The sequence below is a fragment of the Zootermopsis nevadensis genome, unplaced genomic scaffold (genome assembly GCF_977971745.1).
Source record: "Zootermopsis nevadensis isolate Lab colony 2312 unplaced genomic scaffold, Znev_1.0 Znev_ptg000028l, whole genome shotgun sequence".
Lineage (NCBI taxonomy): Eukaryota > Metazoa > Arthropoda > Insecta > Blattodea > Termopsidae > Zootermopsis > Zootermopsis nevadensis.
This window is the reverse complement of record NW_028259160.1, coordinates 6,440,603-6,455,849: the sequence shown is the minus strand read 5'-3', so window position 1 is coordinate 6,455,849 and position 15,247 is coordinate 6,440,603. Positions and strand designations below refer to the sequence as shown.

The following is a 15,247-nucleotide window of genomic DNA, read 5'->3' as shown; positions in this document are numbered from 1 at the left end:
TTGCGCATCTAAGAATTTTACCTTTTAATAAATTGTTGCCAGTACAACTTATAAGGAAGAACAACATTCAGAATTTGAGAAGCACAATTAATTAATATTATATATCTTAAAATTATAATATTTGCAATATGTCACTGATCATTGCAGTCTATCAGTCTGTCTTAGCAACAAAACACGAGACGCCAGTGGACTGTGCAGCGGATTAATGTTAAAAAGTTTAATGCACTAAAAGCTGATTTCGTCAATATTTATCTAACTGTGAGATTGGAAAAACTATTTTCCTGGACAACTCAAGAAACGATTCGTGTATTAATGTTATTGTGCACCTGTTTCAACTGTCGGTTGTGTGGTGTGTAGACTGTAGAGCAGTAGATGTAGCCGTGCTTGAGTGTAGTAGATTGTTTGGGTAGTAACTGTGAATAAATAGCCGGCTCAGCGCATGTTAGGTGGTTTTATTTCTTCCTGAAATGTCGCCTCGTCGATATCAATGCACACTGCTACTTTTTATATCTTACGTCGGTTCAGTTTTCACAGAAATAAGTCTTGGTTTATATTATCAAATATAGACTCTTATTGAGTCTCGGGCTACATTTTATTTGTGATTAATATATTTCATACAGAATACCTTCGTTTTATTCCGTGAAAGGAAGACATAAATCTAGCTTTCATAAAACGAATTCATAAAAATATTTTTGTTTAAAAGTATGTCTCCAACTAATGAAAACGTTTGCATTTTATAGACTACATTTTTATTCCCCCGTTTAAGTAGCAGAGTGCCCGCAGTGTTACTGAGCAGAAATTAAACACACGTGTACATTTTTTATCAATTTTATTTCTCAAAATCTTGTAGTGATCATTCAACACATGTCGTTGAATATTATATAAGAATTTATTACTGTTTTATCCATGCCCACTTTTACAGAAACTCGAACCCCGGACAGTTTTTCGGGGTTCCAGTTTCTGTTTCTGTGATCTCCTCCTCGAATCAAAAAATCCTGGCCCTCTTATCTTATTCAGTTTCAGACCTATAGGAACTGCCCCCACTAGGAATCGAACTTAGGACACTTTTAAGAATTTTGGACCCTCGTATATTCTTTTCCTGATCTCAAGAAATAAGTATGCCAAGTTTGGTGAAAATCGGTTTAACCTTTCGGTCAAGTCCGAAGTTGTTTCGGAGAGGCCACAACTTTGAAAAAAGTGTCCTGAGTTCTAGCCCTGGTGAAGGCACTCTCTTAACTCAGCCACGATGTCTCGTCCCTTTATGTGCATCGTACACTACGTACATTTATAATTGTGGCATACCTGAGACTGTACCTAGTCTTAACATCCTAAAACCGAAACACAGCCTGAAACAAGTTTAATTAATCTGTTGACAATCTAAGCTTCTAAACCGACAGACGTGCACTAAACACAAAAGGGTTCCATTAAGCTAAAATGGAAGGAAGGAAATTTTCTTTTTCTTCCATATGACGGTTTGTTCGCCTGTCCCCCGCCGGGTGTCACTAAGTGCGTGTTGGAGCTTGTGGTTCGCCGCGTGAATCCTCTGTTCCATCTTCTTAATGGAATCGACTTGTCAACTACGTAGAGTTATAACCTCACAGCTCCCTGTTGCCTTTATTATTACAATCTGATACAAACCCTGCATCGGAGCGGCATTGAGGTCAGTCGAGAGATTGAAACTCGAAACTCGGCTTGTGACTGAATAACTGGAGCAGTTCCATGCTGCTAGAAATTCAATCGATGATTACAGCGTTCGCAATATTAGGGTAATGGCACGTATCTAGCAGTCTTACTCACCGTAATTAGTCAGGCGAGATGTAAATATTTTTGAGGCTGGTGTGTTACAGTAAAAGTGACTGCCATTATGGATACTGCCCGTCGTGTTGGCTTTTCTCAAACAGCATTTCGGGAACTGAATCTGCCTCCGTCATTAGGTAAAAGGAAAGAGATGTTCCTACTCAGTCGGACCCCGTAGAAGGATTTAGCACCGAACAGCGTCCGTTTTACACTTTTACTTGTAGACAAGAGCCTTTATGTGGCGCTGCAAATGGTGTTCGAACTGGTGACCTACATTTATTTCTGAATTCACTGTACTCCATTGCAATATTTTTAAAAGGCTGCATGCAGTCAAACCAGGAAGTGGCTCTGTCGGTTAACGCACAGCGTACATTGTGGTGTATTTCCATGCCATGAGCTTCAAAGACCAGCGCAATAGATTTTAACAGGTTTTGCGAGACCCGACAACTCAGTGCAATATCCCAGAACACAGTCATCTTCATACTCACCGCCGTGAGAACCTGAATTTCCTTCATATTACATACGCATGTCAGTTCTTTCCATTTGCGTCCGTTTCTAGTTGGTTGTGATTAGCTGTAAAAATTGTTCTGTAGTTGGATTTCAGTATTTTACAGCTGATATGATATTTTTATTTGGAAGTCATTACTTTTGCTTCTATTAGGCTACTGATATTTTTATATTAAACTATTCATCAAGGTTTGTAGGATTAAGAATTTCTTGGGAATAAATGTGCTCCCTCTGTGTCTTTAATTAATTTATCCCTCAATCTCAGCATGGCACTGGATACAGCAGCCATGTGCTCTGACATCTTGAACAATAAATTATTTAATCTTAGCCATGCTAGAATTGTGTAACGTAGTCTTGTGACATAGGAGAGCTTAATCTGGATTTCGCTCACAGCTCTGATATCTCCATGTTAAGCTTTTATATGAAATATACAGTCTTGTTGCAGTTTCAATTTGTAGCCTTCATACATTTTGTTGGAAATAATACTTGCCGAACCATCAACTTAAATTAGTTGAACCACCCTAACTTTGTTGTTAACACTAGGATTAATTCTCTACTAGTTTCTGAATTATATTTTAGTCTGTGTACTTTTAAGGAAATGTTTGCTCATGGTATTATTACGTCCTTGTGTGTGTTTGTGTATACACGTTCTCTTCCAACGCCTAAGGTCCCTTGAGAGATCTAGGAGCTGTAGTAACTTTTTGGGATTCCAGAAGAGCAGGGAATTTCTTGACAAACTGTACAGTTACCACACTTTCAAAAAACCATGCACTATGGAATTAGGGTGGTTCTGTATGTAACTTAATCGATTAGCTGTTAGGTATTTTAGTACTTAAACACAATCACGCTCGTAATGTATCAGTCGATGATAAAACTACGTGTCTGGCATACTGTACCTACCAACGTCGGAATATTTGGAATGTATGTGTCAAGAAGAGCATCGGCAGTGAATATGCCATTATATACAGAGGATGTTACACATTTCTAAATGTTAGAAGGGCATAAAGCTCTTCGAACCTGAATACAGGAAAATTTGTTAATTGCAGTAAGGATTAGAAGGTGAATTCCAGCTTGGAACATTTTTCCCCTTGTGTATTATTTTTAAAATGTTATAGGCCGCATGCATTGATAAAGATTCTTATTTTTCATAAAATAAGTTGTACGGAAGTAACGGAACTGCTTATTCATTGCGACGACGTACATGTTATTTTCTGCCCTGACGTCGCAAAGTGTTCACTGTTTGACTTCAACTGTTTCCAAGCGACGAGAGAGGTTTGTGCATAGCCTTTGCGCTGCAAGAGGTTTTAGGTGAGGGTGCCTGCGAGAATTTTAGAATATTCGTAAAGATTTTAATTCTTTAATTGTCCGATTAATCGTTATACTCTTCGCTTTATTTCAACAAGAGTCAGTTGGTACAGCACGTGCAAGAACAATATATTTTTCATTTCGCGTCCTTTATCTCAGTAAATCTTATGGTACCCACTACAACTACCAGAAATTCCAAGTTTTCCGTTAGTCAAGAAAGGTTGGAGACCCTGACGTAAGTCATGTAATGAATTGGGAGGATGATGGTGAATAATGAATCAGGAATGTGACCTCTGGTAATATTTTACTGGGATTCACCTGAAAGAAACCAAGAAAAATATCAGTCCTGACCGAGAATCGTACTACACGACCCGAATACGAAGCAGAACCTACGTTGTTCTTATCTCAGGTGTTTGCAAAACCTCGCGTGTCAGTCGGGTGTGTACGCCTGCATATTCTAGAATAATTTCAGGTGCCTCTAGAATGTAAGTAAGGCGAGTTCTTGCAAGTCGCACTGCTTGTTCCTACCAGTGTTGTTTTGTGTTGCAATCCGCGCAACTGGTTTGTAATTTGGCCAGTTGTCGAGGATTTAAAGCAGAAGGGCGGGTATTCTGGGGAGGGAAGGATTTGCTGGATTTCAACGACCCCTGTGCCCACCTGTTGAACCTTGTGACGTGGATTAATGGCATGTAGTGTACTAGCGAGGAGATGTTGTCTATTATCGGACGCAGTATCCTCGGACAGAATTGGAACACATTTAATAGTTAGTTTTACAACTTCTTAGTGCTTGGTTGTTCATTAAAACTACGTATCATTGAATGCTTAACTTGCACCATACTCTGAGCGAGTTAAGTCGCTATTTATTCAACCAATTCACAAGTGTGGTTGGATGGTGGTAGTAAAAATGAATTACTTTATTGTCTTTAATGCTTGTGGCTTTGTAAGAATATAAACTATAAACCGTCATGGGAGTAAATAAACGAATATTAAGTTCTTGTAAGAACTTAATACTTCGGATCGATAAAAATTGTTATAAATTATTAATTATACGATTTAGTGATAAATTCTTGTCTGTAATTTACACTAATATACATTTCTAATACGTTGCATTAAGGCAGTCAGATATAACCTAAACGTTTCACGCAATTGTCATGTATTAATATACACTATGAAATGTTTCATAACTAAGTTCATGTTTTAATTCCATACATAGTTCCACTGGTTCATTAGTTATTACTGTAAGACTGATATGTAAATATGGCTTTCTTGCGACTGGCGTTTTATTTTTTAATTTACACAAAATTTTCCATAAAATTTAAATACTTTTAGAATATAGATTTTACTTTTATCGGTGGAGTGGAAATTTGTACGGCATGCAAGTAGAAATGATGGAAAGTTATAAATTATTAAATTGTATGCCAGTAATTAATCATTTGTAGTTATTACTAATCAGCAATATAGATTGTGGATTTCCAAGAAAAGCGGGCATCATAAGTTTTTCCCAGAACGTAATTTTAAAAATATGATACATGTTGTTTCAGATAAATCACATCACTGTGTACTTTATATTTTACATTGTTTTAGCCGAAACCAGTTGAAAATGTAACCATGGAAACCGAATTCGTGTAACGACTTTTCTATGTAACAGACTATCCAACTAACAACGGGTAAGTTTACACGTGCTGTGCTGGTTGCAGGTTTCAGCGACTCTTACTGCATACTGGGATTGGTTCCTTCTGAGATTCGCTCCTTAGATTCATTATCAACCAACGGTGGTGTTTTGAGTCGGGAAGCGAGCCTAGAACTACTACAAGATGGCAGTGCTGTTGCTGTTTCATCCATAACTGTCATGGCTGGCACCATGGGTGATTCCAAACCAAATACACTGCGTTCTGTGACAATTTTGTCCTCGTTCTTTTGGAAAGAATGCCCAAGACTGCCAATATTGATTTTACTATAGGCCTATTATTAAAAGTATATTCAAGGTTTCAGAATATTTTAGGATATACAGACAAATGATTTCAAGGAATCATGAAGACTTGGACATATATTAGCTTCAAATTAAACCGGAGGAGCTAATAGAGTTATAAAGTTAGGTTGCATTTTTATGGACGCTATCGGAGACGAGGAGATGAATTATCAGCAAACAGGATGAGGATATGAACACGAATTTTATGAGTAGCAAATATTTTGAAAGTTCTGTCCGAGGTGAGGACAACCACGAAAAGATTCAGAATTACCGATGTTTAAGTCGTTAATGAATAGATTTGCGAATCACTTGTAAGAGGATAGGAAAAATGATACAATGATTGGTTCAGGGAATGGATGGGAGAACTGGCGAATGTATGAATGACAAAATGAATGCGCAAAAGAATGTATGAACAAATAAATAAATGGTCGGTTTAATGAATTATCAAACGTATGAATTAATTAAGTAGCCAATTTATTTGTAAGTTTATGCAATGAAAGCTGTAGCAAAACCGTGTAAATTTATTAATGACAGGCTAAGCTACGTTCTGTATTCTATTAAGTAACAAGTTAAAATTTTTAATCGGTTAAAATAAGCAACTCATGTCAACCAGTCAGCAATACTTTACAGATAATACGCACAACAATTTGTAAACATATTATGTTATAATTAGGCTTAATGAATACTGTGTTTTAAGGACGGACACCAGATACTTTCTTAAGAGTCACAAGTAATAACATTTATTTCATGAAAATACCTTCCAATTAACTTGATTTTTTTGAAACCTTTAATAAACTCAATACAGAGATATATGTTTGTCCGTCTAATGATTAAAATTCCATGCATTTTTTCAATTTCAAATTATAATTGTGAAAATAAAGACAACAATTGTTTGCTTCAGATTCTGCGAATAAATCGTTCTTGGGCATTCTTAGCTTTTAACACCGCATCTTGTATGTTTCAGTGTTACGTGATGTGAGAACTTCATTTATGTTGTATAATGACACGGCGTGTCCCATTGCAGCCTCAGCTATGCTTTTTGTTCTGTGTCTGTTGTTATTAACTTCCGTTTGTCTAATTTGTTTTGACAAGTAGGCATTAGGTGTGCAGATCCGTAAGTTGTGCATTAATCATAAGATTATGATTATTATTAGCATACTAATTCATAATTTACGTACTGTGTAGTACATTACTTTCCAAAAATTATTGATATATAGATTTATTATTATTTTTAGGAAAATGTTCAAACAGTGTGGATCACTTAATCATTTATAAAAGGTCTACCACAAAAATTATTCAAATTTCTTGTTATGCCCAACCATCATATTTTTGGTTTTTGCCAATGTGAACTGAGATTGATTTCTTCCTAAAATTTATAGTGTATATCTTATTGCCAAATTTAATCAGAAATTGTTCAGTAAGTTTAGAGATAAGGCAAACGAACGGACAGACACGATGTTGATTTCTGTAAAGTGTGCACACTTACTACAAACGCTAGAAGAGCCATTAACTAACTCCTTACCATTGATACTATTCAAATCTGCAACATCTGACAATCGGTTCAAATACGTATAAAACGAACAATGTTGTCATTTTGATTGCAATTTAAAATGTAGTCATAGATAATTCCGCTATCAGGGTCTTCGAATCCCTCTCGAGATTATCGTCACTTTATTGGGTACTATGATTGCATAATTTTTACATTTCAGAGGAACCTACTGCTCCCTCTTCAGGTTACTTTCATTACTATTTTGTTTCTTTTTTAAATTTATTTTTATTTGATAAATTTTAACTCAGTGTTTCCTTAGGACTAGATAACTAGTTTCATACGCAATTAAAATTATAGTTTATACAACTGCTTTAATATTTATCGGATGTCTCTTTTAGATAGGGCACAAAATTATGAAGGATTATGGTCAGCATGATAATAAACATTTCGGGTATTACGTCGTAAATACAATTTGGCAAATAAATTTGAGTATCAAGACGAGAAGAGTATTCTAAACATGCAAGCAGTAGGCTTTCCCGAAACATCTAAACTTTTTAATAATACACCGCGTTATTTTCAATCAAGCATCTGATTTTTTGCGTTGCTAATCCGTCATTCCGTGTGGCCGTCTACTTATATTTGTGGGTTGCCATATTTTGTCGTAGAGGAAACCCGGGCTGGCGAGCTAAATCGATTCTTTCTCCTCCCGGACTGCGTCATACCTGTGTGTCACCTTACTGATCAGAATCATACCTTAAGGGCCATCACAGAATACAGCTGGAGTGGAAGTTATGTCTAGTCAGGGGTGAAGTCAGAAATTCGATAATGGTAGTCGACAGCACAATATTTCGACCTGAGTTATAATAACAGGTAGGCATTGGTTGGTGCTGCATAGTGAGGAACAGATTTCTTCAGGTCACTTGCAGGTCTTCTTGGTAGGGCAGTGAAGAGAAGGGTCTGTTGGTGTCAACGAGAAATACGTACATATTTTTGGCGAATTATAGCAATTTCAGGTGCATTTCAAAAACAGACTGAAAGCGTATTTGCTTTGTGGACTTTCAAAAGAACGTCTAAGATCTTATTTTCACTCCCTGTTTAATAATAAATTATTTTAAGCAAGTATAATCTAAATAAATATTTAACAATGCTCTTCCACACTCTGAATAGACCAGATGAGAGCGACGTAAGTTAGTGGAAATCCATCAGTTTTTGCGCCGTGTCTTTTGAATCGACGACACAGCATTTACAAGAAGTGGGTGCCTCATGATATTAGTCACTTCAGCACACGGCAGATAACTGCCTCCATAACTCCATCATCAGGGCGATAATTCATCGTCCTGATGATGGAAGCTGTGTGAACCTCTGATATGTTGGCCAGATTCTACAAGTCTGCGGGGCAGTATCCCAGAGACAATTATCTTTAATCCCGCATGTTCCTCGGTATCCAAGTGGTTATTTCCCAAGCGAATTCCCCCCCCCCCCCCAAAATTCGGTGGGCAATGCGTTTCCCGTCTCGTCTCTCTAAACTGCCTTGCCACCATCTCCTCGACTTCGCTGACTAGGAGAATAGGCTGCCTGTGTAAGTCGGTAAGTCAGTGTAGGACAGGAAACGGAAATCACTGCATGTACTGCCTTTAGGGTTTATGCAATTCCCAAGACCTCGTACTGTGCAAGTAGATCTGACTTCCGATGGAATGGGAACGGAACTTCGGTTGTTTCTCGCTGCCGTCTCATTTCGTATGCATTTATGGTCATATCAAGCTTTATCATCTTTATTCATTACGCACAGAATCTGAAGTGAATGAACTGTTCCTTGCTTTAATTATAAATGAAAATCTTCCTCATCCTTATTATTCCGAACATTCCGACGAGCACCCTGTTCGAATCTCGACCATAATTATAATGTTCGAGGTTTTCCTCAGTCCCTTCAGAAACTGCTTAGGTAGTACCTTCAGTCAGCTACAGTGGCATCATTTCACGTTCTTCATAAGCATTCTGTCAGTGTGTGTGAGCCCGATGCAGCTGATAACACGTTGTTGATTAATCCAATGAACAAACAGTGGGTCTTCATGAAATTTTCGCCTGTAGCTGTTAATATTCCAATAAATGTTACTGTCATAATTTCCTTTCATTATAGTTTAACGTATATGACAGTTTTATTTCTTGTCAAACATTTTTTATTTGTTTAATGTATCGTTTTGTCGGCTAGCGTCAGGATGATTGTGAGGACTTGAGATGGATGTTGATGAAAGGATTTAAAAAAATGTGCATACATTTTTTTTGTAATAATTGCGGAAAATCACAAAACAAATCTGTCAGGATAGTATAACTCCAACTAAAATTCAAACATACGAGCTGCCGAATATGAAGCATTAATGCCAACCACTCAGGTAGAACACTTAAACATGCTTCAGTGATAATACCGGTTCCTGGGCACAGATTCAAGCCTGTGACCTGCCGATAAGGACCCAGAACACTGACGTTCGATTCCATTTGGATGTAAAATTTCAATGTCGATTGTGATATTCTGGGTTGTGACGTCGTGTGGTCTTCTAGGTGGTTACCAACATTTCAGAGTAGCGTATTACCTGAAGACAGAGGCGGTACTTTCCACCGAAACGTTAGTAATCACCTAGAACACCACACGACATCACAACCCAGAAGACTAATTGTCCCGAATTTATAACTTGTGTTGGGCAAGGCCGTGGTCTAGGCAATACAGAGTTTTCCTCCGTGGCATCCCAACAATTACTCCATTCACACACAGAAGAAGGCAATGGCAAACCACTTCTGGATCATCTGCCAAGAACGTATATGAACAGGTCCCAGTCCGAGAAAAGGATGGAAGGATCCTGTTCATATGGACCTGTCGTCAGACAAAATACTAAATAAAATAAATAAATATAAATAAATTACAACGCACAGGCTCATACAAACCTTAACTCTTTCTTGCCGAGTTCTTGTAAAGCGAAGCTAATTACCACATTGACATTTTAATGTAATTTATATTAATCACAGTGGAGTTTACTTTTAACTGGCGCTGTTAAGTATCACATTTAAAACAAGAGAGAATTAAATCTGTGAACGCTATAATAATTTGTTTTAGCAACAGAATGGTTACCGGTAATTCTGCCTACAAAATGTTGACTCTGTTGTATTTGCGTGGGCCTCTCTTCCAAGTACATATTATTTTCCTGTTCGTACAAAAGTGACACCCCGCCATTTCAGTCTAAAGCTGAATCTAATTATCCTAATGAACCTTCCCTTGTTCTGTGGAGTGTTCTCTGTCAGCGATGTCCGTCGGTACCCGAGTCGCCAGTACGGGGCCTGTCGTCATGGCAACCGAATGAAGAGATCGGAGAACAGCCATCATATGCTCATATGTCAGTCTGTCTGTGTGTATTCGTGCGTGTTTAGATATACCGTATAGAAAGAGATTTGAGTGTAGTTCAGCAAGATGATTTTGCGATGAAAATATAGGGGTTGACAAAATTTTCATTACCACAGGCCATATTCGTTGTTCATATCATTGTCGACGGCCGTAGGACAAAAAATATTAATAAAGTCGAGGATATTGAGCGAAACTGTGTAACTTAAAAAGTGCAGCTACTATTCAATTGAAACGGATAATAGCTATATTCCTTCTCCATACAAATGAGTTTATTATAAAGACGTTTGTTGGTCTTCAGAAGGTTTTGATTTCAAGAAATTCTTAATTCTATAACATTTCAGTTATTAATACGACACTAATTTTGCATATTGTTCTGTTAGATTTATAGAGTTTGAACAATGAAACAATATACCTTTACGCTGTAACGTGATTTAACGTTATAGCCCTGCATCTATAAAATGTTTCTTTCATTTCTTGCGATTAAACAAAAACCCTAAGACAACTTATAAGCCTGTGTATTTACATTAATATTTTCCTCAGAAGGAAAATATATTTGCGCTTCTCACACTGGCTAATCCCCAAATCATGTCAGCGACCCCATACAAGGGCTGCGAAGGTCACATGCGACCCGCGGGCCACAAGTGACCTGCTCTATAACAACCGTATATGCGTGCTGTACTAGTCGGAATATCAATAGGGATGAGAACACTTGAATGGCCGAGGTAAGATCTCAGGACAGTCGGTCTCCTGAATACGAAACCGCTGTGCCTCTACACTCGAGTCAAAGCGATGCTTATTTTTCAGTTGCCTGTATTATATTATACATTACATACGCCTGTGTATTATGCAGTCTCTCATTTATAATTATAGCTCTGTTGAAATTGGAGAGAATCTTGTGAAATATACAGGCTGCTCTAAATTTGAGTACATCTCTTTACTTTTATTTTATAATGTACATTCTTCATATACTGAAGAGGCTGATTTCCGAAAAAAGGTATTTGAGCAATCTAAGAAATATCACTATAATTACGACTTTCTGTACAAAGCATTTTGATGTTACGTTTCATGTACATATATGCTAGAAAACATAATTATAATGGCGTAATTTTTATATTTACATCTTGATTCAGTTCGTGAGCGAAGAAATAAATAATGGACTATTGAAACGTGGCATAAATTTAACTCATACGAAGTGGAGAATAACAAAACCGATTTCGTTGTTTTGACAGCTGAGCATTGTGATGTTGACAGCATCGCAGCGTTAATTAACTCGAATGAAAATAAGGTGAAAGAAATATGACTTATTAAAGTATCTGCTTCAACTCAGAAAGTGTAAACAACAAATCCGACAGTTAATTAAGGAATAAATTAAATGGGAATGGGATTCCTTCTGAAGTATGAAGCTGCATGTTGTCGCTGTTTCACTCGAAAGTGAGCTATAGTATGAATCTGTTACGGAGGATCGTCGTAGTAAAATTCCTAATAGTAAGATACGTCTGACGGGCGAATATTACCGTGTTCTTCTCTTTGAAACACTGTTTCATTGCTATTTACTTATCGTTGTTAGTTTTGACTTGCCACATTTAATTCAGTAATGGAAAAGCCGCCATCTTAGAGACCAGGGTTTTAATGCTGGTAACAGTGTAGGAACACAGGTAGAACAATGGGTAAAAAAATAACACGTCACTGACTTCTACAGACAAGAGACAGAAAAGGCAGTCCATGGTGCAAACATCCCAGCCTTCGTAGGGACTATGGAGGAAATACTTTACAAATCGTACATGACATTGCATTATTCATATTAAAAGATCCAACGAAACACATCAAGTTTACTTACTGACTGCCACCTGTCTCTGGACTTTAGATTGATGGAAAATGAATATGACTGTGAAGATTTCTTCATACTCACCGCTGTGAAAACCTCAAATCTTACGAATATGATTCAAAGATGTTACGCCGAATAGGCTAGTATAAATTGGCCGACGTTTCACAGGTGCTTACCGCCCCCAACACCAGAGCGTTCGCCCTGAAACATATTTAGACCATTACTCTCAGGGTAATGAAATGGTTGGCATTTAGAAGTTTCAGTCATAGTTCAGAGAGGAGAAGCATGAAATGCATTCACTATTTTGATTTGTAAACGTTTTGGAAAGTGATAAACTGGAAGTAAAAATGGGTCTTAGGGAGACAGGTTGCAAGGATGGGAATGGATGTAACTTATTTTTGATCCTGATCAGTGGCTGGCTTTGATATTAGTGATGTTGAAATTTAAGGTTTTGTCAGGTAGTTAGTTTCTTGTCTAGCTAGTAAAATTGTGTCTTCCATGATGATCCTACTTCTCTTTAGTCTTTATCGCCTTATCTTAGTAATAAGTGATGCAGTAGTAAAATTCCGATCTTCGTACTGGACGTGAAGTTTATGACATGGTTTTTATTTCTTCTTTCTGGTTTAACAAATGCAGTGATACTTTGTAGCAGGTTATGACCACTTCTATCCCTGTGTACTGAACGTAATTATCATGCCATCTTAGAATCCTTGCAGATGGAGTTGCGTTTTCAGATATCCCACGAGCCCACCAAATAGGGAGCCTTCCTTGAGTAACAGACACTAATATGCTTAAGAATATGAAACTGGGAGGCTAATCCTCTTCCTGTGCTCGTGACGTCAACTGTCTAAGACCCCATCCCCCCCTCCCCCAATCCCTTCTTCAGAGGGATGTAATATGTTCGCAGAAAGCCTTCTACAAACTTATCGTTACGTAATACGATTTGTAACAGACGCTTACATGCTTTCTGTCGTTGATTAAAAGATGTCTAGTAGCATACTTTTATGCTGACGGTCAATTCCCGAAACGTCGTCTATATTAAATACACCTCATTGGACAGGGGCGATTATCTAGTGAATGGGTCATTGTCACGGACTTTAGAGAGCCATTTCTGTTCTGCAGCCATAAAACGATCTTTCGCGTTACGGGTCGGCCCGACTCCGGTGCCTGCATTCACGGTCACAAAAAGAACTCACTGTACAGCCGATTTAAAATGTATTAACTCGTGTAAACCTAATAGTATTGTGTTGTTTAAACTTTTGACTGTGATTTTTTACCATAATTTAATGACATATTTTCTCCAGTTAAAATTGCTTATTTAAAATAACTACTTTGCGTAAATAAATTACCTTGATTTTTCTACCTGAAACTGACGTTCTTTTTCCGCAGCTATAAATTTTACTCGCTATGAAGAATGAGGTGGAGATGGAGTCAGTAATGGCTGAAGAGGGATGCAATTAGCTTATCTGTGGGAATTACATTTATCTTAAGTGCAGAATTCTGCTTGAGTAACAGCCTCATTGACGATAGACCGCCCCTTAATATTTTCTAAAGTGACAGGAGCGAATGTGTCAAGTTATGAGGTCCCAGTGAGGTGCTTTGTACTTGAATAGGCTGCGGAAAGACATTTTTATGTCCTAAAGGGAATCGTGTTTTAAATTTCAGACAGTAACAGAAAGCTGTTTGCCATTTATACACACATTTACTCACTGACATATTTATTTATTTGGCCACGCATTTGTTCAGTTGTTAGCAAAATACTTTACTTATGTTTCCGAAACTCTTCGTCGAGTAGTTAACATACTTGTTAAACATACTGAGATTTCTAAAAAAATTCCTTCCTCTTCTCTTGGTCTTCCTGGTTGAAGTGATAGATAACATCTTCCCACGGCCTTCTGGATTCATTTGTCTCCAAAGTTATTTCTTGCAGTCCACCTGGATCGTTAAGTCGTCAGGCGCTGAGAAATTCAGGACTACACAGTAACGGTCAATCTAGGCTCTTATCTGGAAGTACGACAATCATATTTCGAGTAAGATACAAATTAATCCTAATTCAGGTTTCGGTATTTCTGCTCAGTTTTTATGTGAACGTTGGGTTTACTAACTTCAAGTAACCCACGTTCGCATCCATCCAAATCCTTACCTAAGCAGCATTCATTACTATCTTCCCATTTAAATAACACAAATTTATGCAGCTGAAACTGTGTTGTTAACTAACAGAACATTCAGGCGAAAGAGGGTTCAAAAACTGGAAATTTAATTAAATCTGTTTACTTTACACTGCATCGCCTTCATGGTCCGGCCGCTTTACCTCTGGGAGGAAAGGATGCTGGGTAGACCTTGGAATTCGCAATCCCCGCCGGGAATTAAATCTGGGCCGTCGAACCATGGCTGGTACTTTGACACGGAGACAAGTTAGTCTCTACCAGCACTGCGTATCTGCTGTTGAAGCTGTGACGTATATTAATTATAAATGTGCAGATTTTGTCCATTGAATTTGTATCTGATGCTGGACTGTCCGTGGTGTTGCAGGTTTCAGTGACCCATACTGCATGCTGGGTATCCAGCCGGGGAATGTGGCTCCTCCTTCACCGCAGCCCTCTTCATCATCATCCGGTGGGGGGCAGAGGGAAACCCCTCCAGGGTCACCTAGAAACCCGGCAGCAGGATCGGGCTCTGCCCGGGCCATGTCTGACAGCGGAGTGGAGTCAGAGACGAGCTCCAAACACGACTCGCCCCACGAGAAGCTGAGAAAACACCACAGGTGGGATTCTTTGCCTTTCCTTCTTTTCACAGGACTTAGAGGCACTTTGATTCGTGGACCTTACAACAAACAAACAAAATAAAAAGAACAAGAAAGGGGAAAACAAAAAATAATACAAAAAGAGACGACACATTACCAAATAAACAGTACAAGAAGAAACAGCAGCAAAACATACAATTGCAATGCAGAGAAATGGTACA

At 38.0% G+C, this 15,247-nt stretch overlaps 1 protein-coding gene across 8 annotated transcripts in view; it reads left to right on the top strand.

Annotated features, from left to right (window-relative positions):
* unc-13-4A (BAI1 associated protein 3) overlaps positions 1-15,247 on the top strand; it is a 295,285-nt gene that overhangs the window by 244,734 nt on the left and 35,304 nt on the right. For all 8 annotated transcript variants that reach the window (XM_087356919.1, XM_087356920.1, XM_087356915.1 and 5 more), the window contains one exon: positions 14,816-15,047. In XM_087356919.1, the coding sequence (XP_087213045.1) occupies positions 14,816-15,047 (232 nt within the window). The remainder of the gene's footprint in view (positions 1-14,815; positions 15,048-15,247) is intronic.